Below are 26,947 nucleotides of genomic sequence, written 5' to 3'. Positions count from 1 at the left end.
ACGACAATTTTCGATGATTTCATAATAAATAAACGAAACACAAGGAATTTAATGTTTAAAAAAAATGTTACACATACGCCGCAGTGACCCAAGTTTGTATACAAAGACGTAAGCAACAGACAGTTGTTATGATTATGTTGCGTACTTTTTATATGTAAAAAACTATGAAAAAAGATAGAGGAGAAGTGCTAATAGTGAGACAGTCCATTTTTCTTTTTTTATTTATTTCCGATTGCATTTAAGAAGCCCGTTTTCCAACACCGGAAAAAATCACACAATAGATCGAAGTAGTTTTTGGAGTGTTATGAAATTTTGTATAAGACAAAACAAACAGGAAAATGAACAGACGGTTTTTTAATTTTATATTTTCCCGTGAAATGACAAAATGCAACGTGAGAAATTATTTAATTATGATTTTGTTTGGTTTTTTATTTTGTTTATTTTTTCCTGTTGTTTTGGAAAGAGGCGACAAACCTCAGTTTTCGATTACTTCATTTCTGAGTCCGACTAAATGTTGGTTTCGCTGCATTTGCTGCAATATTTGTTCAATTGGAAAATTTATTTGCATACAAAATGTTTTCAGTTTTTTTATCAATAAGGCTGTTATTTGGTGTAAATCGAGTTAAATTACCAAGAAAATCTAATAAAAAAAATCGCTTAACCAGGCTCTTTACACACTTTTTAGTAAAAAAGAAAAAGAAAACATATTTTTTTTTATTGTTTTTTATTTGACTCGAATTCAATATCTAATGGATTTACATTAATGCATTTAAAGCATTTTTCCTATTTGTTCAACTGTATTTGATATTTTTCTGAAGTTGAGTGAGTGTTAATATATTTATTTTTATATTATTATATTTTATTTTTTTATATATTTTTGTTAAAATTCGTAAAAGGATAATTTTTTGTTTTTTGAAATTTTTGTTCCTGCAACTAAGCCCTCTGTTTTTAATATATAGTTCATCCAACATAAATTTTTCGACCCAACTATATTTTCAACTTGTTACAGGTTTGCTGAATTTAATTGTTTTTTCTTTTTTTTTAATTTGTTTTTAAAATTTTGGTTATTACAGTTTATTCCTCCAATAGATTATATAATATTGTTTATCGGTGTGTGTTTTGTTTTTTTGTTATCAGTAGTTTTATATTATTTGGAAAATAGATTCTTAAATATAAGAATACAATAATAATAATTATAATATACGTTCAAGTAATTTGTATCAATAAAATTGCAATTCGTCGGTGAAACCAGAAAAGTGTGTAACTCCATTTTAGCAAATTTTATAGGAGAGCAAAAAAACAAAATCGTTTTGAAGGCATTTGTATAAGTTTTCATTTTCTAATTTGCTAATAAAGTAAAAACTATGAGCTTTAAGCGGGTTTTCAGTTTAAGGAACGGTAGATATCAGGTTTGTTTAGCAGATGGCATTCAAATCTAATTTTCATAAAATTTGGAGTTACACACTTTTCTGGTTTCACCGACGAATTGTTTTTTTTTTTTTTGTTAATTTTTTTTTTTTTAATTTTACATTATAGTGTATTATGTAGTTCTTTTTTTGTTTTGTATTTAGACATTTTTCAAATTTAAATTACAATAAAATTATGGAATATATTTTTGTTTGTTTTGGGCTTATATATATTTTTAGTAATATAATATGTATTACAATAAATCCATTTAGATTCAATTATATATAGCTACTGTCTATGCCCAAGTTTTTTGAGAATAGAGAAACAATTTAATTATATTATATGCTTAACGTATAAATAAAAATCTATCAACAAATATAACGAACAAATATAGATATATAGACAAAATTAGAAAAAAATAAAAAAAAAATAATAATAATTATAGTATTATCAATATTGAGGCCTTATAATAGCAACTTTATTTTCATCTCAAAGCCATCGACAATAATCAAATCCCTTTATCTTAAAAAAAAAAAAACTTAGAAAGACACTGAAGCACACTACAAGGAAAAAAATTTAAACACATTTTAATTGTTTTCTAAGATCTAAGCCATGATAAGGAATAAAGAAAAATATCAATTTTTTTTTTCTCTTTTTAATTTTTTTTTATTTTGGAATTTAGTTTAAAATGTTTTTTTTTTTTTTTTTGAAAACGTTGCTTTCTATATATTTTTTGTTTGTTTTAGTTTTTTAATTGCTTGCGCTTCTCTTTTTCATTTTTATTCGTTAAAACTGTATTTATATGTACGTAGTTTTGTGTATATGTGTGTAAAAAAAAAAACAGAAGAAACAGTTTAGTAAACATATTTTGTATTAAAAATTATTTCAGAATCAAAGAAAACTTTTGTATAATGTTGGATATATATTTTTTAGTGTTTTTTTTTTTTTTTTTGTTTCTTGTTTATTTTTATAAATTTTATTTTGTTTGCATTTAATCTTATTTACGAGGGAAATAGAGAGAAAAAGTGATGGAGGATGGAACAAAAATGAGAATTTATCGAAGATCGGGATCATCGTTGGCAGCTTTCTTGATTCTTAGCAAAATAGTTGTATACCATTGATCGAGCCTGGAAATGCTATCGTAATCCTTGACGGCTTCAGTAAATCCTTCGATGTTTTGCTCTTCTAAATGTTCACATAGAGTCTAAGGAAAAAACAAATCATATGCTCTCATTCACTTGTTTGCAAAATTCGTTATGTTTTTCTAAAAAAATTGTTTTTTTTTTTATTTACACTAAAGAATATTTCTATAAAAAAATTCATTGAAATTGGATGACATTAGTTTATGAAAAAGGTTCTATGAGATATACATAGGTATCGTATGTAAATGATTTTTCGAAGTTATTTGTAATATAGTGTATTGTTTTAATCCCCAGTAGGCTCACCTGTGACGTGATAGCCCCACGGGTGGAATTTGGCAGCGACTGAAATCTGTGCCCGCCAAATTCGCTGCCATATGCCGATAAATGTTTAAACATTCATTTTATAACAAAATGTTTCTAGTTTCTAATTGTTCACACTTGTAGTGTCGAATTATGTTCCAAGCTATCACTATTATCTTCTGAAAATACGAGGAACAGTTTTAGAACTGAATTCTGTTCATATTGTCGCAGATTTGCAAATCTTCTGATTAAATCCAAAAATATTTCTCTTAGCTCTTATTAGCAACAAATAATACTATTTTCTTACAGTTACTGAACATGGATTCTTATTGATTTTGTGCGTTTGTAACATCGAACAAACAAATTCGATGCAATAGTACTGACGTTAAATTACGGCGCACGAATACGATCGAACATTAGAGTTTTGACGATTCTTTTCTTTTTCTTATCAGCAGTAAAAATCGCCAATTTAGGTTTTTCGGAAGGAACAGTCCCATGCAAGCGTATATTGTTCATCTCTATTATTTACCAGAGGTCTAAGAGCCCACAGAACATTTTGGGAGCAGAGGTATAAACAAAATGTAAGTACGCAGTTTTTTATATATAGATGCGTATTGATATTGAGTTCAAAAATCTTGTGGCTTTAATTCGCATCTTTATATGGTTTTTGAGGGGTTAAAATACGGGAGTTTTCCCATTAATATTAGTAAGTTAAATTCACACTACTTCACAATCTAAATACAAGAACAAATACTCCTTTTTCCTTACCCTGAAGACCTCAATTTTGACGATAAGATCAAAAGACTTCAAGATATAAGTTGTTTAAGCGGCTATGTTTTGGAGAATTTTCTGTTTAAGTTTTGTTTATGTGTTAGAATTCAAAAAACTTTAAAAAGTTTCGATTCAGGTGCGTACTAGGCTTTATAAATTATTCTTAAATAAAATCTATTCCAACTAAGTTCTGTTTTTTCAACTTGTTTAAAAAATCCTTTAGGTCAACTTAAAAGATCCTTTAGATCCATTATATTTAACAAATTAATCCTACACACATCAATTGGAAAGTGTTATTCAACCTACCAAAAACCATATAAAGCGGCGAATTAATTCGATATCAGACGCATTTAGCTATAAAACTGCGTACTTCCATTTCTTTCAAAATTTGCTTTGGGTTATCGGCCAAATTCAGTTTGCAACTCCACTAAATTATCATCCATTCAATCAAACAAAGTTAAATTGGATGAAGAACTAATCAAATTTTGGAAACATAAGCAGTGAGTATTTTGTTTTTGCCGTTAGCTTGTTTTTCAATAATACTTGTGCACATTACCCTTTAAGTGATGTCCGTGTTTTGGATAGCATGGATGATTACAATGTTTTTCTTTTCTACGAGCCCAGTTGAAACGTGGAGATTGTACTTTGGCGATTTTCCAAATTGTATAAACATCTCACATTAAGAGTAATACAAATTATTGGCTTCATTTCGGTTCACTGGCTGTTACAATTACTCAGGCGTTTTACAAATAAAAGGTGAATGACTTTGTGCAATATACAAATCATCTAAAGATAAGTTAGTAACTAATCAAGCTTTAAAAATCTTTACGAAGGCTTTTTCAAATTTGAAACTGATTTTATTTCCATGACATTGTCATAAAATCGCTATTAACCTTCTTTAATAATAATATAATAATAATTTATTCTCATCATCTCCTTTTAACATAACTCGCTGGCTGAGAATTGTAGGGTTGTATGTTTAATGAAAATGTTTGTATACTAGACTGTGTCATTTTGAGGCAACTTTTCTTTTTCAAATAAAAAACAGGCATAACTTTTTCGAAAATATGAAGAAGTCTTTCAAAAGATGAGATCTTATATTAATTTTAAGAGGTGCCTATTTCTGATTTTTTATTTTCTATTTTCTATATAAATAACATAGGAAAAAATTTAGTTTTTTTCTTATTGTTGTAGTTTTACACTTAAGATATTCAAACTTTAACTTCAAAATATATGAAAGTATGACTTTTATTTCGTATATTTCGTCATTATTTAAATAAAAATTGAAATTTGTTTGCTCACAAAGGCTTATATGGTTGGAAATTAATACAAAAAAATATTCCCAAAGTTTGAAACTTAACAGACTTAAACCTTATAGTTATAGCTATCATTTGGATATTTTTTTTTTGACATTTAATGTGTAAAGAAGACTTTTTATAAAAATCTGAAAAAAAAAAATGGTTTTCTTATCCGAGCTGAAAGTGATATTTTAAGGTCTTCGCCTACTGAAAAAATGAATTTCTTAAGACCTATTTACAGTCCAATGGTTCTTTTTTACAAATGATGATCGATTTATTTTGTCTGCTCTGAATTAGATCTCTTCTTTGATTTTTTTTTTCTCAGTTATTAATAACGAATTAAGGAGATAGGGTTTTTTGCTATTTTTTTCTTAAGAATTTCCTTCAAGGTTTTTTTTTATACTTTTTCATAGAATATAATATGATGGAAATAGGATACAAAATGAATACTCTTTTTTAACAAATAAAGTTTTACCTACTTAAAAAGTAAAGCCTTCGTCATCAGTTTTCATTTATATCTCGAATTTACTGACTTTTTAATTAACTTAAATAAGGGTATCTTCTTAAAAAAGAAAAAAAACTTACCACCATACTTAACTTAACTCAATTACTCACCTTAACAAGTTTATACTCTCGTGAATCCTGAAAAGCTGGATATTGTTGAGCATACTTTTCAATTGCATGTTGAGCATTTAACAAATCCACGCTTAAATGGCATAATGCAGCTCTAAAGAAATATTCTTTGGCACTGTATTTCAACAGAGAACTCTCCAAAGATGATGTAGCCACCTTTAATTAGAAAATATCAATTAAATAAAGTACTTATTTTGCTTTACTTTTGAATTAATTTACCTGTTCATAGATTTGTATAGCTTTGTCATAATCTTCCAATTGAGCGGCATACTGTGCGACCTTCAACATGCATTTGTTAGCTGAACTAACTGATTCTTCACCTCGGAAGTAATCGGCTGCTTGTTCGTAATGTTGAATTGATTTTGCCTATTTCATCACAAAAGAACAATTTAGTGAAAAGGGGATTTTACAAGACTTTTTTTTTTTTTTTCATTTTACCAAAGTATTTGGATCTGATTCATACATTTCAGCAATGCTTTGATGATGTTTAGCTGCCATAGTAAATCTTCCCATATCAGTATAAATGTCTATGGCTTTTAAAAGACACGAAACAGCTTCTTCTACGTCGGACTTTTTTTTCATCAAGAAAAAACATAAAAATCAAATTCATTCTTAAAAATGATTCTATTCTCTACCTTTTTATAACAATTAGATGCGTCAACGTACATTGTACCAGCGTCGTGACGACTTCCAGCTCTAGCATGCAAAGTAGCAGCCTCACAAAATGCCTGTCCAGCTTTGGACCAATTTTTGGCCATTTTAAACATGTTTCCAGCACGTTGATAACATTCGATTGCATCTTCAACTTTATTTGAACCACTTCTAATTTTTTTTCATTATCATTGAAAAAAACATATATATATAAAAAAAATTACATGCAATTTTATATTCCATGGAAGAAAATTTTTTTTTGTAAAAGGGGTGGGGGTAGGTTTAGAGAGGAAAAATAACTTTAACTTACCCAAACAACGAACCAAGAAAACCCTTTTGTTGGGTTAATTTCTTTTCAGCTTCAGCCATTAGCTGCATTGCTTTTTGTTCATTATCCGCCATGGTTAGTGGATTATTTGAGAAATATTAGTTATTTCTATTAAAAATTTTCGTCCTGGGATATAATATGGAAAAAATTTTCTCTTTATGACACAGAACTATTGATTTCTTTTCACTTCGTTTTTTTTTCTTCTTTTCTTCTTTTTCGACGTAGCGAAAGGAAATGACAGATACAGTTTTGGTCGTGAAATGTTTGGTGGCGCTAGGTGGTTTAAATGGGATGTGTTCGTTTGTTGGGTGATCGTTAAGGCAAATACACAAGGTCAATTGTTGTAAAAGCACTGGCTTAACATTGGTTCAAGTTTTTATTCATCGATTTGCGCAGATTAGAACTGGTTCAAACATGTACTTAGTTTTTTTTTAACGTATATGAAACAATATGCCGAATTTTCACTATTCGATCTTTTTCGAATGAAAGAGTGTACGCAGCTGAAGTGAAACGAATATTCATTTACAAAAATGCCACAGCGAAATCGTATTTGAAAAAAATTCGTCATGCTTTTCGTTTCATACGCAACTCAACAAACGAAATTCTTACCTGTACTTTGTAGATTATTTGGAGAGTTGTCACTCATTATTTTGTCATTCATTGATCAATTTTCTTGGTCCAAAAGAGTTTTCATGACGTTTTTTAAAATTTTGATTTTTTGGATTAAAAATTATATTCGAATGTTTTTTTTTTGTTTCATTTACGGCCATATTATTCACTTGTTTAAAAAATACATCTGGATGTAAAATTGTCAAAAAAATGTGAAAAATAAATCCAAATCCAAAACAGTTATCCCGATTTTAACAATGAAAATAGTTAAAAATGACTATTTTTTTCTCTGTGTGATAGTGAATCCCAACTAACATTTCAGCTTCGGTTAAGGTACTACAAAAGCTACATTTCAGCTTCTTTTAAACTTTAGTAAGGTTGTTGGGCATGGAAAAAGGAGAACGTTTTACAAGTTTGACTCTCTATAAGGATCTTAAACGAAGCTTTACCGAAGCTCTACCGAAGCTTTGAGATTTGACAGATAGCTTCAGAACAGCTTGTATAGCTCTTTAATACATGTCTTATCGAAATTAAAAAAAAAAAACAACTACAAAAACAAAAAAGAATTCTTTTTTAGCAGGTTTTAAATCATGAATTTTATCTTTTGACCTGATATTATATATAACATTCCATTAGTATTTAGTTTATCTATTTATAATAATTTGAAAAGCATATAATTTTTTTACCACACCCAGGTATCGAACTTCGTATCTGCTTGGTTAGTCCATCACTCTACCCACTCGGCCATTCTAGTATATTCATTAATGAAATCAAAAACTTAATCAGTTCAAATAGCAGAAATGTCAATGAAAAAAATTTCCGAGCTAAATTATTCAATGTCAAAACAAAAAAGTGTCCGAGCTAGATTATTCAATATCAAAATCAAATAAAAACTTGGTAATTTCTGTAAAGCCTCTAAAAATTCACTAAGAAAGCTTATCCGAAAAACAAGCTTTCTTCGTTTAAGTTTCTTTAACAGTATTTAAACAACTTATTAGAAGTTGTTAAACAAGTCCGAACTTCTATAAGCGATTAAATTCCGAAGCGTTCAAAGCAGCTTTAAGTACTTAGCAGTAGATAAATATTCCCAAACCCGACTAACAAATTTGCTTCTATAAGGCTTTACAGGTGTTAATGTAGCTCCTGTAAAGCTTTATAGAAGAGATATTGTTTGTTGGGAAGGAACGCAGCTATTTTATTAGTCACTTGCGCTGCGTATTTCTCATTATGCATAGACCTTAATTAAATTACAGTGCTTCTCAAACCAATTTATTACTCAAACCATACGAACACATCCTGCATTATGTCATTTTGTTTTGACATTTCTCTCCGAACTTGACTGCTTGACTCCAACAAAAATTTCACCTGCTCAAAGTTCTTTTTTTTCCTTTGGCCTATGGCCGATTGTTTTTTTTCAATGAAAATTAATTCCTTCAATCAATAATTAATTAATTATTTATAAAACTAATTAAAAAACAAAGGTAAGAATTACATTACAATAAACCACAATAACTCTCACGAACTTTTTCATCTTCAAAAGAAAGCATTTTCAAGCACTGTCATATATTTTAACCAAAAGCAATAAAAAATATATATTTTCCTTCTAGTCTCTTCGAATTTTGTTTAAAAAACCACCACCAACAAAAATGTTATCAAGCATTCGAGGATTTCTATCACGTCATCGCAGGAAATTCATTGTTACCGGAGTCGTGGTAGGTGGTTCATTTTTAATTTTCAAATATGCCCAAAAAAAACTACGAGATTTCCAAGAACGACAAGCTCGTGAATTTCTCGATCGAACACAACGCATTCAGTATTTTGAATCACAAGAGCGCAATTGCAATCAAGTGATCATGGGCATTAGCACAGATTTATGCAATGAGATCTTAAAATTGGTTAACAATGATGAATTGCTTGAAAGATTGCGAAAAAATCCAGAAAACAAAATCGAACTCTGGGAAGAATTGAAAATTATTGCATTTACACGACTTGCAGTATTTATTTATGCCACATCTATGCTTAATATTACATTAAGAGTCCAAATGAATGTCATTGGTGGATATGTTTATAAAGACACTATTCAGGAGGAGAATAAACTCACTGACGACATTCGAGAGGCTTATTTGTCGTCAATAAGGCATTTCCTTGGCGATGGTTTGGTTAACTTGGTTCAGTTGATTAAATCAAAAGTTAAGGCTATTTTAAGGACACAATCACTCACAACTCGCTTAAGCTTGTCCGACTTGGAACAGCTTTTTTGGTCAATTCAGATGTCGATTAACAGCGATGTGAATGACCCAAATAGCAAACTGGCAAACTATGTAATGCCCTCACAACTTGGTAATTCTGGGGAAATCCTAGATAAAATGTACAGCGAAACACTCGACTTGCTTGAAAGCGATGATGTATCGACAATATGTTCCAATAACATTTGTCGAGGATTTTCAATTGCTGTGGATTGTATAGCAGAATGTATGGCAGATACAGTTAAAACTGCTTTGCAAGACAAAGCTGATGAATCACCTAAATTCAATGTGAATAATATTGAATTAGCTTTAGCCAAAGTAATACCCATATTAAATGGACTGACTGCAAAAGGAGTTGATAGCACGAAGAAACCACAAAATTTTGTCACATCAATTGTGACATTCTTTTTGGTGTCGGAAAAGTGTAAGACACTGGGAGCGAATGTTTATGAAGTTTTTAGTGTGTAAGTTTTTTTTTTTGATAATGATGATGATTGTGACAGCGATTTCAAAAAGCGAGAACAATTATGGACCACATACTGAAATGCATTCCTATGTGTGTTTATTATTTTTTTTTAGAGTATAATTTATATAATTATAATATATTTTTTGTTAGTTTGTAATAAATGGGTCGTAAGTTTTTAAAATAAATAAAAAATAAAAAAAATCAGGTACTATGAAAAACAATCACATAGATTAAAGGTAAAGTGAGATTTTTTTGTTCAGTTTCTTATTTTTTGAGGAGGTAATTTCCAAAACCAGATATGGATGCCATTTTCAGGTCTTATTAACACACATCTGATTCAATCAAAAATAAATTCCTAAACAAGACAGAAACATATTTCCGAAACTGCTCCTATTAAACAACAAAATATCTTTTATAAAATTACATTTTACTTAAAACTACCTTTAGTCCGATAGCTGGCTTTGGAAATCAGCTCCTCTTTTGACGCGCATAATCGAAAAGAGCTGGGTTACGTGCACAACATTGACAGAAAATGTAAATTCCTTACAACTTGGACTGATAAGTGAAACTCTACAGAGAAAAGTACTGATGGGAGCTAAGTTCCGGTAAAGATGTTATGATCTGAAACCAATCATCAACCTACTTGGATGCTTTTACTGCAAAAGAGGTAAAGTGTTGGAAGCAACCCCCCTCCCTATAGACAGCAGATGTCTTATGATTTTCTTCAAACATATCAAGTATGCTTAACTTTTTCATAGTTTGATTTTAGCGACATTCTTAGGGGATACAAGGAAATCAAGAGCGAGCACATGTTTTTTTGGGCATTTCCAAAAAGTTGATGCTTAGTTTATCTGCGCTAAGGTTTTATCTTTGTAGCCGCTGCGCCACATTTCGTTGTCCCTAGTAAAAAAAACGTTAAAAAAACGAGCCTTGCTTTCAAAGGATTAGCGATACTGGTTTTAGGCAGGGCTCTGAAAAATCCGATTTCTAAAATGTTTTGGCATTTAAAATGCAAAGATCAAGAATTGTCGATACTGTCTAATGACCCCAAAACATTTTGGGGTTTCCAGCGGGTATTTATTTTCTGATAGACCTTCCGAAAATTTGCGGAGGGATTTATGTATTTTTTTAAAATAAATAATCAAGAACTGAAAATAAAGAAAGAAAATTGGGAAATTAGTACAACATTATGAGTGTTTATTAGGGAAAATTAAGGTCCATTTTCTTCACTCGGAGTTGAACAAAACTTGAGAATTTTTATATTAAAAATTCTCAAGTTGTGTTCAACTCCGAGTGAAGAAAATGGACCTAATAGTTTTTAATAGGTACATATATTTCACTTTATTGATGATGAAAAAAAATTGTTAGTGAATACAAACGCAAACTTAAAATTCACGGGACAACGTTTGGTGGAAGTTTGTAAACTGTAAATATTTATATATGTTTTAAACACAATTAATTCTTTTGTTTTTGAACTAAAAAAATATTTAGCCACTTCAAAAATGTAACCCAATTCACATAGCTAAATTTAGCCAAAGATAAATTTTGTACTAAACAGACATAACTACAAATGTTAAAAATTTATCATCGGCTAAATATTTAACCCATTTTACACGTCCTTAATGTCTTTCGATTAACTTGGTCTTTCCTTGGAGAAAACATAGCTTTATTCTGAATGACAACTCCCAGGGAAATGTGTTCGGGAGAATGGCTTCTATTCGGCAAATTTCCAGAATATCGTTCCTTTTCCATTTTTAACTTGGTCCCATTTCCGTCAATAATCAGCCATATTGTGAGTTTCACGTGAACAAGATTCCACCCGGAAAAATTGAATTTCACTTTTCCCTATTGTGAGTTCCGGACGAAAAGTTGTTCCCTTTATTTTCAACTTTTTTTTAGGTAATTTGCGACGTATTCGACAGTCCTTCTTTCACTTAAATTTTTGTGCCAAACAAGAAACTAGTTAGCGTAAAATATAATTCCCCTTCGGGCGAAACTCATGATAGCTTTTAAAATTCCGGGCGAACAAAAATATTTCGGGCGGAAAACATTCCATGTAAAACTCACAATGATTAAAAAGCTAAAAGAGACAAAAATTGCGGAAGATTTTCAATTGAGAACCCTTCTCCCTATCATGTTTCTTCTGGAGTTTTCATTCACAACCTCCAGGTTTGGTGAAGAAAGTAGGTGTATAAGACATAAAGCCAAATTGAGGCCAGTGGATCGATGCTTTAAATTAGAAATAGATACTGCGAGAACAGCCCATAAGCTCATTTTTTTTTAGAATACCAACTTTTCCAAAGACGACTTTTTGGAATTTTGAGGACTACCAAAAGAAATTATAGCGATATCCAAAGTTTTAAGTCTGGTGGAAACGGAAGGTCTATTTTTTCATGAACTTGGACCAGAAGCTTAATTTTTTAGGTTTTATTTGGGCTTTAAGGATCTTTATTTTTGGATGCAATTAAAGAAACACTAATTCATCTTTTTGTTACCCTACGTTTCGCCGGTTTCTTTCCAGCTTCCTCAGGGGATTTTTATTTGACTAATATAACCAAAAAGCCAGAAGCATTAAACCAACTTATATGATTGGCCTTACCTGTGTAGACTCAGACGAGAAAAGTTAACCATCCACCAGAATTCATCGCACAATCTCTTTATCGACTTTAAAGTCACTCACTTATGATAGGAATGAGCTATAGTTACGTTCAGTCAGCCCAAAGCTTTAAAGGTTTCGACTTATCATGCAACTTCATTTAGATTACCTGTCATCAAATGATTTGACATCATTTGGAGAAAAAATCGGTTGCCAAAAAAGGTGTCAACGATCGAATTATTAACAATGTACAAGTTAAAAGAGAAGAACCTCAAAAGGACACAAAAGGTGTCTGAAACAGGTGAAACAGCGAATTGAGTATTCTGGAGGGGAGGTGGTTGCGATGCATTAAAGTACTTAGGTATTTAAGGCTAAATACGAGCCCCTGGCGTAACAATACTATCCAGTTATCATGTAACAAAAAGGAATTCAAGCAGTGCTTGAAGAAAAAGTACATTAAAGCAGACGAAAATAAAAATATAGGAAAAAATGTTTTGAAAGCAGTATGCTAAGAAATAAACAAGACATGTCTGGAAGTTTGTTATTAGACGTCGATTAACAGCAAGCTGATTAACAAAAATATCCGAATGATAGCCTATTACATTTCTTTTCTTAGTGGAAAAATGTTGCTCTAAAGATAAGAATGAAAACACAAAAATCAATATTTTTTTTGTATAGCATTTATTGCTATTTTTTTTTTGGTATTCACATTAAACCTTAATAGACGACGTTTTTTTTAACAAGATTGGAATACACCAGCAGCCTTCATCCTTTCGAATGCCTTTTGGGCATCGTAGGTTTTGTAGAATTCAGCATAAGCTTCCTTCCTTGGATCCTTGACGGTCAATTTGAAGATCATTGAGACGGTGAAGACCAAACCAATGGCAGCACCCAAATTCCTCTTGATTGTAGCATTATGCAATCCACGAAGAACGGGCTTTGGGATTGAGCCTGTAGTTGCTGGAGCGTCGGACATATTGAATACTGTTCACTTGCTATTGATAAAACGTACTGAGAAATTAAATTTAAGAAATAAATGTATATTTGAATTGTTATATAATTGGAAATTGGTAAAAAAGAATTAAAAATTAAAAGAAATATTCAACCATACCTTCGAGTTGTGAAGTGATTTTTCATTAGAAATGTCAGAAAATGAATGATAAAGAAAAAAAATGATGGAGGAGCAAAGTTAAGTTGGTTGTGATTTGTTTTCGGAACAAATTGTCGGTAATAGAACTTTTACTACTTTATCAATGGATATAATGGTCAGTTTCAACAAGCTTTTTTAAGCATTTTAAAAATCTGTCAAATAAGCTGTGCTCCAACATAATTTGGCCATTTGATGTCCCATACTAACTACAATCAACGATAAAGTCGCCACCGAAAACGTTTTTGTATAAAAATAATTCATAACCAGAACATCTACTTCCAGGTGTAGAAATTTTTGGAGTGATAAAGGTATAACTACAACGGCCACTTATTGCAAAAAGTCAAAAAGTGAAAATTTTCAAACTCATTTTGTGACAGTTTTTCCGACCACAAAATAAAAAATAATGATGCAGAAAGCTTATTTTTAAGTTCCAAAAACAATTTTTAAAAGCCTTGTACGTAGCTGAAGCGAAACGAAAAATGTTCAAATTAAAAAAATCTAAATTAAAGGTATTTGGAAATAAAAGATATTTTATTTCTTATGAAATTATACAATAGGTCTTTATTGATTTGATTATAAACAAGAATTTATTATTGAAAAATATGAAAATTGAAAACTAATAATTTGATGAAACGATCGAAATATTAATTTAAAGTAAAACGTAAACAAAGTAGTAACAAGTAATAAAAAGTAAATGTAGTGGCTATCGCCACACTATTCCCTTACGGAATGAAAAAAAAAAAAAAAAAAAAAAAAAATGTTTTATCTATAGCGGTTCGGTGGTCGTACTTCGTACATGCCTTCCGGATCGAGTTGTTTTGAATTTTGAGTGAGGTAAAGATGTTGATGTTGATGTTTTAGTAAAATCTTCTTGTAAGACGAAGGCTGGTTTTACTCTATCGATTGAAACTTTTATAATTTGATTATTGATTTTTAAAGAAACATTCTTTTCATCTCTTGATGTAACTTCATATGGCCCTTTGTATGGTTGTTGAAGGGATCTTCGAATGGGGCCAATCCTTAGAAAAACATAACTACAGTTGTTCAACAGTTCTTTAAACACAAATGACCCATGTTGAGAATGTCTTGAGGCTGGTATAGGTCGTAGGCGTGAAATGCATTTTCGAAGACGATCAAGAAAATGTGAAGGATCAATAACTTCATTTTGTGTCGGTTTTGCAAGAAATTCTCCTGGCAGTCGCAGTGGTTCACCATAAACCAATTCTGCTGACGTTGCCTTAATATCTTCTTTGAAAGCAGACCTTATTCCAAGCAAAACAAGTGGAAGTGCTTCAATCCAATTTTCATTAGAATGAGCCATGATTGCAGCTTTTAACTGCCGGTGAAAGCGTTCAATCATACCGTTCGCTTGAGGATGCCAAGCCATGGTGTGGCGGAGTTCGATACCAAACTGTTTTGCGACATCTTTAAAGGTATGTGAGGTAAACTGAGATCCTCTATCTACAGTTAGTTTTTCGGGGCATCCAAAACGGGATATCCAACACGATAATAGTCCCATAGTGACAGACTCGGCTGTAATAGTTTGCAATGGACATACCTCTGACCACCGAGTGAATCGATCGGTGATTGTAAGGCAATATCGGTAGGAGTTAACTGGTGGTAACGGTCCAATTATGTCGGCATGCACATGTGAAAATCGAGTAGATGGTGTTGCGAAATTTCCTAAAGATGATTTAACATGTCGAGATACTTTGGAGCGTTGGCAAGAGATACAACATCGGGCCCAAACACGGCAATCTTTGCGCATTGAAGGCCAAACAAAGCGGTCACCAATTAATTTTGTTGAAGTTTTGGCTCCTGGGTGGCTCATGTTGTGCAGAGTTTCAAAAACCTGACGACGATAAGACTTAGTTAAATATGGTCGTGGCTTACCTGTCGATGTGTCACAATAAAGATGCATCGATGTTCTAGGCATCAAAACTTTCTTTAAAATGAGGGATGTGCTGTTGTTCGCGAGAAGATTTTGAAGTTCTTCATCTTCTTCTTGTGAAACTGCGAGGGCTTGATAATCGACAACGGAAGATATGGCTTCAATGCGGGAGAGAGCATCGGCAACAATATTATCTTCTCCTCCAATATGTTGAATGTCGGTAGAGTACTGAGCAATAAATGTAAGATGATTTTGTTGAACAGGTGAAAGTTTTTCTCGTTTTTGTTTAAAAGCGTGAACCAAAGGTTTGTGGTCAGTATAAATTGTAAATACTTGACCTTCCAACATATGACGAAAATGTTGGACTGCTTCATATATTGCTAGAAGTTCTCGATGGTAAGTTGGCCAAGCGTTCTCTCTCTCAGTTATTTTCTTTGAAAAGAATGACAAGGGTTGCCAACTGCCTTTTATCTTCTGCATTATACAGGCTCCAATTGAGTGGTTTGATGCATCAGTAAAAAGACCAAGTTCTGCTGCGTAGCTTGGATGGACAAGAAGAGTTGCGGAAGATAAAGCGGCTTTACAACTCTTGAAGACTTCTTCTAACTCTGGTGTCCATGGAACTGGTTGAGATCCTTTGAGTTGAGGATTGCTGATGGCATTGTGAAGTGGAGCTTGAATCTCAGATGCTTTTGGGATGAATCTTCGGTAGAAATCTAGCATTCCAAGAAAACGACGAAGGCCTTTTGCTGTTTTCGGGAGCGGGTAGTCTTCAATAGTCTTAACACGTTCTTTGGGAGGTTTGATTCCTTCAGAATTTACCGTGTATCCAAGGAACTTTACTTCTGAAGCAACAAAAACGCACTTTGATGGATTTATGACCATACCATAATTTGAAAGTCGTTCAAAAATTAGGCGCAAGTGGTTCATATGTTCTTCTGTGGTCTTGGAATAAACCAGAATATCGTCTACATATGTGAAGCAAAAGTCCAGTCCAAATAGAATTTCATCCATCAAACGTTGGAAGGTGTTTCCAGCATTCCTCAGTCCAAAAGTCATAAACATAAACTCGTAGGAACCAAATGGAGTTGTAATGGCTGTTTTGCATACGTCATCAGGGTTAATGGGAATTTGTTGATATGCCTTCAACAAATCAATAGTTGAAAACACATTGCTTCCATTGATGTTGTAAGTGAAATCATGGATATGACGAGAAGAGTACTTATCTGGAATCGTTCGGGCATTCAATGCACGATAATCTCCACAGGGACGCCAACCATTATCGCCTTTAGGTGCTAGATGAAGTGGTGAACACCATGGGCTATCTGAAGGTCGGATAGTTCCAGCAAGTAACATGTCAGCGAATTCCTTCTTGGCAATCTTGAGTTTTTCTGGAGCCAATCGACGAGGGCGACACTGTATTGGAGGGCCTGGTGTTGTGCGGATATGATGGACAGTTTTGTGCTTAATAACTCTAGGCAAACCAGCAGGACGAGTAATTTCTTGAAATTCAGTCAATAAAGCAGTGCATGGCGATGAAATTTGAATTGTTTTCACACTGTTGTGCTGAATTGAAGTGGTTTTTCCAGTTGATTGAAGTCCAGTGTATGTGTCGATTAGGCGTTTCGATTGACAGTCAGGTAGCAAATGATAGTGGGCAAGGAAGTCTGACCCTATTATAGGAATGCTTACGTCAGCTACAACGAATCTCCAAATGAAACTTCGTCGTAATCCCAAATTCAGATCGAGGTGCAGAAATCCATATGTTTTTATTACGGTATCATTTGCAGCGCTTAAATCGTAATCAGTGGAAGGACGTCGTTTTGGTAAAAGCCGGGTTGGAAAGCAAGATAGGTCAGATCCGGTATCGATGAGGAATTGATGTTTTGAATTTTGGTCGGTTACAAAGAGACGGCTTCCAGGAACATTGCAGTCATTCGCCGTCATTATAGACTGCTGTTTTAGTTTCCCTGAAAACTACAAGGTTTATTACACTTACGTGCATTGTGCTGGTATCTGGAGTGATACCAACACCATCCTTCTCTCTTCGCAGACTTAGAACTGCTTCTTGAATTTTGTCTTCCTCGACCCTTAGAGCGATTTCGAAAAGTTCTATTCGAAGATAGCTCTGCAACTTGTCTTGTGAGAGTGTCAATGGCTTCGAAAAGGGCTTGTGAATTTTGGTTCGGTTCATTATTTGATGTTGTATGAACGGTAAAAGGAACTGGTGGTGGAGAAACTTCAACGATTTTATCAGCAAGCTCAGAAAGCTGATCAGGAGAAAGATCTGATCTCGATGTAAGGATTGCTTGAACGTTCGATGGTAAACGTCGCAACCAAAGTTGTCGCAACAAATTGTCTTGCAGAACTGATGGACCAGCAAGAGAACGAAGGTGACGAAGAAATTGTGAAGGCTTTCTATCACCAAGTTCTTCATCACTGATGAGTTGTCGGACACGTTGCTCTTCTGATGCTGATAAGCGTTCAATGAGCTTCTTTTTTAGAACAGTGAAGGGGTTTTGTTCTGGGATCGAGGTTATGATATCTTCTACTTCGGAAGCCACACGAGTATCCAGCTGTGAAACAACATAATGAAATTTAGTGGTTTCATTTGTTATGTCCGAGATAATAAATTGGGACTCAGCTTGAGAAAACCATAAGCTGGGCCGTTCGGCCCAAAACGGTGGAAGTTTCACTGCCACACGGTTGATTGTTGGTTGTGTTGGAGGTCTTGCGTTTTGTTGTTGATTCTGCAGAAGTCGAGAATTTTCTTCTCGGAGAGCAGCAAGTTCAGCTTCCTGTTCTGCATTCATTTTATATTTGAATTCTTGTTAAAGATTGGTAGGTACTTATTCTAAGTCGGGGTCACCAATTTGGAAATAAAAGATATTTTATTTCTTATGAAATTATACAATAGGTCTTTATTGATTTGATTATAAACAAGAATTTATTATTGAAAAATATGAAAATTGAAAACTAATAATTTGATGAAACGATCGAAATATTAATTTAAAGTAAAACGTAAACAAAGTAGTAACAAGTAATAAAAAGTAAATGTAGTGGCTATCGCCACAGGTATAAGCCTGGTACGCTGCTCGCGCTAAATTTTAGCTCCCATACAAATTATCGAAAATTTTTAGCCGAGATAAAATGGATCCCATACAAGTTATCGATAACTTGTATGGGAATTTTATCTCAGCTAAAATTTAGCGCGAGCAGCGTACCAGGCTATAACTACAACGGCCACTTTTTGCAAAAAGTCAAAAAGTGAAAATTTTCCAACTCATGTTGTGACAGTTTTTTCGACCACAAGATTAAAAATAATGATGCAGAAAGCTTATTTTTTAGTTTAATAAACAATTTCTGTATTTTTTTCCAAAAACAAATAGCACTGGAAAGAAATAAAAAAAATACTTTTGTTATACGTGTATGTATAGAGTCAGCAGGTCAGAGTGTCAAACCGTTGAACGATTTGTCTTTTGGACTATAGGGGTTCGAGTCGCAAGACAGCCCAGTATATTTTTTGTACTTAATTTTTTCTTGTTTTGTTATGACGTTATCAAATAAAATTAACGTCCACCAACTGACTTTACAGATAATCAAGTATTTTCCATAAAAAAACGCTTTCGCGGGTTTTTTTTGTCGTTGATGGTGTAGGGCAGCCATTAAATCAAACAAATCTGTATGATTTTTTTCCGAATTTAGTAGAATTCTACTCCGAATATGTCAAAAATTTTGCTGACAGCAAACATATGTTGACATTTCTCAAGAACAAAAAAAAATTAAAAGAAAAACAACGAAATCAACTTCCAAATAGAAAAATAAATAAAATAGAAAAAAAAAATATAATTAAATCAACTCCTTCCAATTATGAAAGCCGATTACAACGAAGAAATATCACGATCCTGGACCGATGACTTACCAAAATGTAAAAACACTGGCGCTGGAACAGCTAAACGAACACCTCAATGGGGTGGTGGTAGTGGCATGTCCACCCAAGAACCAGGACACATTTCCTCTCGCACTAGAAGAATATCCGATTGTAGTTTTTATTGCGAGGTAAACGAAAACACAAGTCTCTATGCCATATTCTCTGGCCACAAAGGACAAAAAGTTGCCAAAATGGCAATGCAACGTTTAGCTGCCGAAATCATACTCGGCCAATTAATTGACAAACGAACTGACGAAGAAGTTCATGAAGTTTTGCGACAGGCTTTTCAAACTGTTGAAAAATCATACCAAGAATCGATTGACAATCTTTTAGCTAAATATGCTGTTTTGCGTTGTCAAATAGCTGAGAATGTTGGAATCTATGATGAAATTGTAAGAAATTTAGAATCCATCGAACAAGAGTTGGCAATTGGAGCTAGTGCTGCAATTTGTTTGATTTATAACTCTCGTTTGTTTATTTGTAATGTGGGCACTTGTAGGGTGCTCCTTTGTCGAACTGACAACAATCACACTTCTCGAGCTATTCAATTTTCAGTTGATCATAATTTGCTCAATGAAGATGAAATTCTTCGACTCACTCAACTCGGAGTCGATGTTTCACAATTGAAACGATTTGATATGTTTAATACTAGATCAATTGGGTACTATCTCGGGAAGGGAGGTTATAAAGATTGTCACTATTTAGCAAATGCTAGTGCTGAACCAATCATTGCTCAGCCAGAAATTGTTGGTGGAATAACAATTGATCCATCATTTCAATTTTTGTTGCTAATGTCGAGTGGAACTTGTAAATATTTGCAAGAAATCTACTCCGGTGACACTACACAAGAAAATCGACAAATTGTACAAATGTGTGCTAAAGAATTGCAATCGAATCATGAAGATCTCACAGATGTGGCTCAAGCTGTTGTAAATAATATTGTTCAAAAGCATAGAGAAACTTGTGAGAATGGAGGAAGACGATCTAACGACGATTTAACAATTCTCCTAAGAAATTTCAATACAAAACGCAGTAATCGTGTCATGTTTAATTCTTTAGTTCAAGAGATACGTAATGACTTGACTAATTGTAGTGCAGATGATAGCAGTTCGATGTATGATACATCGGTAATGGGAACAAATATGACTGAAACAGGATCTATAACATCGCAGACGAGTTCTTCGAGTCATTTTGGAGATATTCAAAAAGTAACTCCTTATGTGGATTTTTCACAGTATTATGAGAATGTTAGAGCTGCCAGACAGAAGGGGACACTGCCGGAGGGGATTAATTTTGATTGATTTTTGATTAAGATTTTTTGTTGTAATAAATTGTTTATTGTTGTTGGATTTATTTGATGGTTTTTTTTTTTTTTTTTTTTTTTTTTTACTTTGTTTTTAGGTTGACAATTCCTGAACTAAATTAAATACTGTTTCGAGTGTAAGTGGTCGAAGTTGTTTTGACTTTGACCATTTTCAGTTAAGACCATTACTTTCGGGACAACCAAGAAATTCTACCCAAAATGAGGGATTGCACCGAAAAGAGTTAATATAAAAGCCACATTTGACAGTCATAAGACATTTTGAGGAAACATTGTTTTGAAAATTATAAGAGTCGTCAGAATAATAACATTACGATAGCGATTTTAATTGCTCTGGTCTGCTTGGTATTATGGCAAAAAATCAGCTGTTGGTCTGACATCTTATTGCGTTTTATTTGTTTGATGATCTGGATCTCAGAAATAAAAATAAAAATGTAAAACTATTTTTCATAGAATGCAGAAATAGCTGAAATTTTATGAACAATATAAATGTTACGCATACGCCACAGTGACTTATACCTTCCTACAGAATGTCATCCTTGAATTTGTCGCACATTTTTTTTCGTTTTTCAAAAACGAATGATCGTTTTCAATACGTTTTTTTTATAGAATGTGACCCCTGATTTTGGTATAATGAGGTTTTTGTTTTTGACTTTTTTTTTTTTACTTTTGACTTAAAATTAAAAACCAAAAAAATAGTGCTTGGTAACACAAAATTTTCAAAAAAAAAAAAAAATAGTTTGAACAGAAATGATTATTTTTACTTGCTCCAGAGGGCAAGTTTATTGGTTTCGTGTGAAAAAAATTCCGAGGTTTTAATCAAAACTGACATTACGATGAAATTTGGTACAGATGATTTTTACGTAATTTCAAAAGTTAATTTTTATTTTTTGTTTCTTTAAATCTCACGACATAACAATTTCGATTAAATTTAGTGAGTGTGAGTAATTATTTAAGCTATTGTTTTTTCTCAAAAAATTCGGATAGTAGAAATATGGCGTTGCCACTTTTTGCAAAAATGGACATTTTCGTTATTAACGTATATTTCGTTTAATACTGGACCGATTTTATTTAAACTTTACAGATAGATAATTCTTATCATTCTAGAGCGGAAAAAACAGCATTTTAAGATTTAAGATTTTTCTCAACTTGAGCATTGACTTGAGAAAATATTTTTCTCAATCAAACTCACAATGAAATATGACTGATTTGAGTAAACTGTCATCTAAAATAAATATTTTTTTTTAATTATTCGCTATTAGTTTTTTCCTTTAATGTTAAATATCGTTAAATCGCGTCAAACACAAAATCAAATCGATACCGAATTATTAAAAGGAATACATTTTTAGATGACAGTTTACGAAAATTAGTCAAATTTCTTTGTTAGTTTGATTCAATTTTAAAGTTCAAGTGACCTCAACTCCAAATTTATAAAGCGTTTCGCCCAGGTACGACAGTGGGCTCATCAGTTAGATCTGTCGTACCCTTACTAAGACGCCTTATTTTGGTCGATGTTTACCGACTCTATATAAAACTCACAGCATGAATATACTGTGAATTCTAATATTCAAAGGGAATTTGTTTAAATTCAGACCTTAGAAAAATGTATGCCCGTGGTCAGGCTGATATAATAACGAAGAAAAAAATAACAAAAATAATAAAAATTATTTAAATTATTTCTATTTTAAGTGGAGCGATTGAATATAATTCAATTTTAAAGTTCAAGTGACCTCAACTCCAAATTTATAAAGCGTTTCGCCCAGGTACGACAGTGGGCTCATCAGTTAGATCTGTCGTACCCTTACTAAGACGCCTTATTTTGGTCGATGTTTACCGACTCTATATAAAACTCACAGCATGAATATACTGTGAATTCTAATATTCAAAGGGAATTTGTTTAAATTCAGACCTTAGAAAAATATATATAGAGTCGGTAAACATCGACCAAAATAAGGCGTCTTAGTAAGGGTACGACAGATCTAACTGATGAGCCCACTGTCGTACCTGGGCGAAACGCTTTATAAATTTGGAGTTGAGGTCACTTGAACTTTAAAATTGAATTATATTCAATCGCTCCACTTAAAATAGAAATAATTTAAATAATTTTTATTATTTTTGTTATTTTTTTCTTCGTTATTTGTTAGTTTGATTGAGAAAAATCTTAACTTGAGTAACGACTTTGAATTCCGCCCTAAATGATTTGTGTATTCAAATTTTCAAAGAAAAAAATTTAAAAAAAAATAATATTTTTTTAAACATATCTTTTGTATTTATTTATTTGTTTTTTTTTTTTTTTTGTTTCTGATATCTTATGTCGTTTTCTATTGACGAATCTCAGAATGAGATTTGTGAATCTGACAGCTGAAAGGGGAGGGGGGGTGAAGAGGGGAAATAGTGGAAAAATCTCAGATTTCATGATCTATTTGCGTCTTGAGATTCAAAAAAATGACAAAAAAATGAATCTGAGAATCAGAAATCTGAATCTGGATTTTTATCAAGATTCACGCATACAAACACACGCACTTTCACACACATCCTCTGTTTGACATTTGTTTGAACATTTGTTGTTGTTTTATTTTTTGTATACGCTCAGATTTCGTACACAATTACAAAACTAGATTTCATATTCGATTTGCAGTTGAAAATCTGAGAATTTTACACAAAAATCTCAAAAGTCAATAGAAAACGACATTACCAAATCAATGAATTCCCAAGGCTTAGCTAATACTCATGTCCTTTTAACATAAGAACGAGTACGTTCGACCCCAGTCGTGCATTTTGTTTTTCCAAATAATTTTTTCAAGAAAACAATTGATCAAACAACACAGTTTTTTTTGATATCCTGTATAAAAATGAAATAACCGATTTCAACTTTAATTTTTGTACAAAAACGTTTTAATAACATTTCGAATTTTCGTTTTGAAAACTGATGAATGATTTTTTTTGAAACTTTGTTTCCTTTCCTTCTTTTATTACAAGTGTGAAATACCAAATATGTAATGTATTTAAAAAAAGGACGATTCCAAAAGTAAATTTAAAAAAAATCTTTCTTTTATAAAAAAAAAAATTAAAATTAAACTGCGTTTAGAGGTCAGAACCACTTATAGACATGTTTTTATAATTTTGAATTAAAAAATGTATCTATAATAAAATAAAATAAAAAGTAAAACTACATAAAAATACGGGTAATCTCTTATGAGTTTTTTAGAAATCTTCAGTACCTATTTTAAGTAACTTTTGAACTTTGCCGAGATGAAGACATTGTTTACCTATCACCTCTCATCTGATTGTTATCTGAAGCTCGATTTTATTAACGAATTACTAACTTGCCCTTTAGAACAAGTTAAAATACGACATGACAGATAAACTCGTTGCTATAAATGGTAAATCAAAGATAAATAGAATACTATCTTTGGTTAGAACGAACTTTTAGATAGAATACCTGGGACCTATAAACCTAATTTTAAGAAAAATCCTCATTTTGGATAAACGCCGTTATTTGAATTTAAATTCCAATTGGTCTTACCAAAACTCAACGAAAGAAAAATTATTTCCTCAATAAAGGACAACATGGTATTCAGTTTGCCATATCATCATCGTCCTGGATGATAGATTTTGTTCGCATGTGTAGAACCAAACCACCCCCTTTTCGTGTCCTATCCATAGATGGAAGAGCACAGCCGTCAAATGTTGTCATTTATATCATAAGAATTGATACATATCTACTTATACATACATTATGTATATTTGTATATCCGAATAAAAGCATTCGTAATGCTCAGCTGTACCGTGCAATCAGTACTAAAGTTACGTTAAAACCAAATACAACGCATCGCGAAAACGTAAACATCAAAAACTTATATATTTTTTCCTCACATTTATAGATACAGTTTTCTAATTACATTTTTATTTCTTTATTTCAATTTTCTTGGTTGTTAAATTAAATCATCATCATTTCCGAGTGAAATTTTGTATAGAGTGAAATAAAAAAGATACCGGATATAAAGGGTGTGTGTGTGTAACAGAGAAGGATTTTGTGCGGGCGAAGGATTATTGAATTTTCCAAAAAAAAAAAAACAAAAAAACATTTGTTTCAGAAATTTCTTCCTGGAAGAAAAAAAGTTTTCGTCATTTTGTGAAATTTTTCCATATTTTACTGAAAATTGTCTATTAAATCGTCCTTTTTCACAACTTAAAGGGCAAGAGAAAATTATTATAAACAGAATCCTTTTTAATTTTAAATGTTATCAAAATACCACGGAGGGAAAAATTGTTATGTAAGAATTTTAATTTAATGTAAACACTTGAGATAATTTTATTCACATTGTTTTATCTATTTTTTTTGTTTTTAAATAAGGAAAAAAGTAAATGTCACGAGTTTGTTGTAAGATTAAAAAAAAAAACAGAATAAAAAGGATCTCTACCGCCCTTTTATTGATATGAAAGGATTTTTCTCAAGAGTATGTTTTTTTGAATAATAAAGAAGAAAAAAAAGGGATGATATGATATGAATATAGATATAGATACGTTCACATTGATTCCTCCCATCATTACCACCTTCATATCTACCCAACAAAGAAGACTTATAGGTTGCAAGGTTGCAATTATTTTAAGCTAATGAATCCGGATGTCTGCCTGTTGTTCTGTGTATTAGATGCAGATTATAAGAATTTAAAAAAAATATGAGAAACATAAAAAAACAAACCTGTTGGTTGTATATATGGTATTTAATTGCTGTTTTTTTTTTTTTGTTGATGATTATTATGATCCTTGTCTGGTAGTAAGTATGTATGAAATTGAAAAAGGGGTTGGTTTTGTTTGTGTAATTTGATACAAGTAGTAAGATATTATATTTCAAAATATAAGGGGATTCGGTCAGATAAAACAAACCCTCAGGCTTTAAAAATTTGGTTTGGGGAAATCCAATATAGGATTTATACTACTTTGTAATTTTTTGGTAACAATGTTGCAATGTTAGTAGAAACATTTTAAATGGATATCAGGCTGTCCCAAAAGAAATAGACTAAGCTGAAATTCTGCAGGCCCAGCCCTGGTCATGAGATATGTACTATGTTCTTTATCATAAATCTTACCAGCTTCCAGTAAACAGCCGTTTTCGAAATTTCGAACAAAAAATGGTCGGTTTTTTTTGCAGTTGGTGGAATTTGTATCTAAATAAATATTATTGGTTGCTTTCATTATTTAAAATGTATGGAAGATTAATCTACAAAAAATTATTTTATGAAAAACTATACCTATGCTCTTAATAATCACACGCTCAATGTTGTTTGACAATAATTAAATTAGTATACAAAGCAAAGAAACAAAAAAAAAAAAAAAAAAAAATAGATTATTTCATGAACGCCCACTAATAAAACTTAGTTATATTTTTAAAGTCTTATGGCAGATTTCATAAAGCCCTTTTAAATATTTATAACGCTTTTACATCCAAAAATAACGTTTGTTCCACCCAAAAACGTCATTTAAAATTTTAAAAGCCTGTTAAATGTCTATGAAATCGGCCATTAATCATCAGCTCCCGTTTTTTAAATATTACCGTTAGAAAATGCAAAAAAAAACCGTTTGTTTTGAGTACTTCGGACCTTATTCTTTTATATAAGGAAAATTGTTTTAGCATATTTAGTAACAGTTTCTAAAAGAACTGTTTCCATCTTTCAAACCCTGTTTAAATCTTTTCAATATCTTTTTTATTGCCCGAGATATCTTAAAATGAAGTAAGTGGGTTTGACTTCATATAAATAAAGGAGATAGTGGCGTTATAAAATTTCTATGGTAGATATAAAATGCCAAACAACTGAGGATATCTCGGGCTGTAAAAAAGATATCGGAAAGATTTAAACAGGTCTTATTGAGAGATGGAAAATAGTTCTTATTGAAAGCGTTACTAAACATGCTCAAACAACTTTCCTTATGCAGGGTGATTCAGGAGTAATGTGCCAAAAAGCTAGAGCGTGTAGGTTAGGTCGAGACAAGCAAAAAATCGTATGGGAGGGGGGGTCTATTCAACCTCGTTTAGCCGGGAGGGGCAATTAAAAAAAAAATTGACTTATTTTGGAAACAAAATTATTAAAAATCAACGGTTGTACTTAGAATAACGTGCTATAAAGCCAAAACCCTAGTCTTTTACAAACATTTTAAACAAAGCCATTTTATAGCACAATTTTTAAAAAATTAATGTTTAAAATC

At 31.9% G+C, this 26,947-nt stretch overlaps 6 protein-coding genes across 8 annotated transcripts in view; 3 read left to right on the top strand and 3 right to left on the bottom strand.

The window, feature by feature from the left end:
* Window positions 1-1,486: 1,486 nt before the first annotated feature.
* LOC129919088 (alpha-soluble NSF attachment protein) lies at window positions 1,487-6,779 on the bottom strand. The gene is made up of 6 exons (XM_055999922.1): window positions 6,513-6,779; window positions 6,187-6,373; window positions 5,990-6,121; window positions 5,771-5,917; window positions 5,534-5,707; window positions 1,487-2,611 (listed from the first exon to the last, which is right to left on the bottom strand). Exons 1-6 carry the CDS (start codon window positions 6,602-6,604, stop codon window positions 2,462-2,464), a joined length of 882 nt encoding a protein of 293 aa, XP_055855897.1. The 5' UTR covers window positions 6,605-6,779; the 3' UTR covers window positions 1,487-2,461.
* Window positions 6,780-8,469: 1,690 nt separating this feature from the next.
* On the top strand, window positions 8,470-10,012 carry LOC129919622 (peroxisomal biogenesis factor 3). The gene is made up of 2 exons (XM_056000566.1): window positions 8,470-8,620; window positions 8,747-10,012. The coding sequence occupies exon 2, from the start codon at window positions 8,786-8,788 to the stop codon at window positions 9,851-9,853; it is 1,068 nt and encodes a 355-aa protein (XP_055856541.1). The 5' UTR covers window positions 8,470-8,620; window positions 8,747-8,785; the 3' UTR covers window positions 9,854-10,012.
* A 3,108-nt stretch (window positions 10,013-13,120) lies between these two features.
* Window positions 13,121-13,662, bottom strand: LOC129917999 (cytochrome c oxidase subunit 6C-like). 2 transcript variants are annotated; one of them, XM_055998286.1, is made up of 2 exons: window positions 13,559-13,656; window positions 13,121-13,442 (listed from the first exon to the last, which is right to left on the bottom strand). In XM_055998286.1, exon 2 carries the CDS (start codon window positions 13,421-13,423, stop codon window positions 13,184-13,186), a length of 240 nt encoding a protein of 79 aa, XP_055854261.1. In that variant the 5' UTR covers window positions 13,424-13,442; window positions 13,559-13,656; the 3' UTR covers window positions 13,121-13,183. The 2 variants fall into 2 exon arrangements, with proteins under 2 accessions (XP_055854261.1, XP_055854260.1); XM_055998285.1 differs by having other exon boundaries at window positions 13,122-13,458; window positions 13,559-13,662.
* Window positions 13,663-17,449: 3,787 nt separating this feature from the next.
* Window positions 17,450-18,301, bottom strand: LOC129919336 (uncharacterized). Its single transcript, XM_056000194.1, has one exon. It carries the CDS (start codon window positions 18,299-18,301, stop codon window positions 17,450-17,452), a length of 852 nt encoding a protein of 283 aa, XP_055856169.1.
* A 939-nt stretch (window positions 18,302-19,240) lies between these two features.
* LOC129917998 (TGF-beta-activated kinase 1 and MAP3K7-binding protein 1-like) lies at window positions 19,241-20,772 on the top strand. Its single transcript, XM_055998284.1, has one exon. The coding sequence runs from the start codon at window positions 19,359-19,361 to the stop codon at window positions 20,718-20,720; it is 1,362 nt and encodes a 453-aa protein (XP_055854259.1). The 5' UTR covers window positions 19,241-19,358; the 3' UTR covers window positions 20,721-20,772.
* A 3,701-nt stretch (window positions 20,773-24,473) lies between these two features.
* Window positions 24,474-26,947, top strand: part of LOC129917997 (glycoprotein 3-alpha-L-fucosyltransferase A) — a 29,365-nt gene continuing 26,891 nt past the window's right edge. The window contains exon 1 of one of the 2 annotated variants that reach the window (XM_055998281.1): window positions 24,474-24,582. The gene's annotated coding sequence lies outside the window, so the exon portion shown is untranslated. Of the gene's footprint in view, window positions 24,583-24,609; window positions 25,018-26,947 lie in introns of those variants that run through there. The other variant, XM_055998279.1, reaches the window with a different exon arrangement.

Source organism: Episyrphus balteatus, chromosome 4, assembly GCF_945859705.1.
Source record: "Episyrphus balteatus chromosome 4, idEpiBalt1.1, whole genome shotgun sequence".
In the NCBI taxonomy this organism is placed as follows: Eukaryota; Metazoa; Arthropoda; class Insecta; order Diptera; family Syrphidae; genus Episyrphus; species Episyrphus balteatus.
The sequence above is the reverse complement of the archived record's forward strand: the minus strand, read 5'-3'. Positions and strand labels throughout refer to the sequence as shown.

Bases quoted from the DNA above. Each gene is read 5' to 3' on its own strand.
- LOC129919622 (XM_056000566.1), top strand. From the start codon at position 8,786: ATGTTATCAAGCATTCGAGGATTTCTATCACGTCATCGCAGGAAATTC.
- LOC129917998 (XM_055998284.1), top strand. From the start codon at position 19,359: ATGAAAGCCGATTACAACGAAGAAATATCACGATCCTGGACCGATGAC.
- LOC129919088 (XM_055999922.1), bottom strand. From the start codon at position 6,604: ATGGCGGATAATGAACAAAAAGCAATGCAGCTAATGGCTGAAGCTGAA. The intron at 6,374-6,512 runs GTAAGTTAAAGT...AAAAAAAATTAG, and splicing joins TTTCTTGGTTCGTTGTTTGG to AAGTGGTTCAAATAAAGTTG. The intron at 6,122-6,186 runs GTAGAGAATAGA...ATGAAAAAAAAG, and splicing joins CATCTAATTGTTATAAAAAG to TCCGACGTAGAAGAAGCTGT.
- LOC129919336 (XM_056000194.1), bottom strand. From the start codon at position 18,301: ATGAATGCAGAACAGGAAGCTGAACTTGCTGCTCTCCGAGAAGAAAAT.
- LOC129917999 (XM_055998285.1), bottom strand. From the start codon at position 13,423: ATGTCCGACGCTCCAGCAACTACAGGCTCAATCCCAAAGCCCGTTCTT.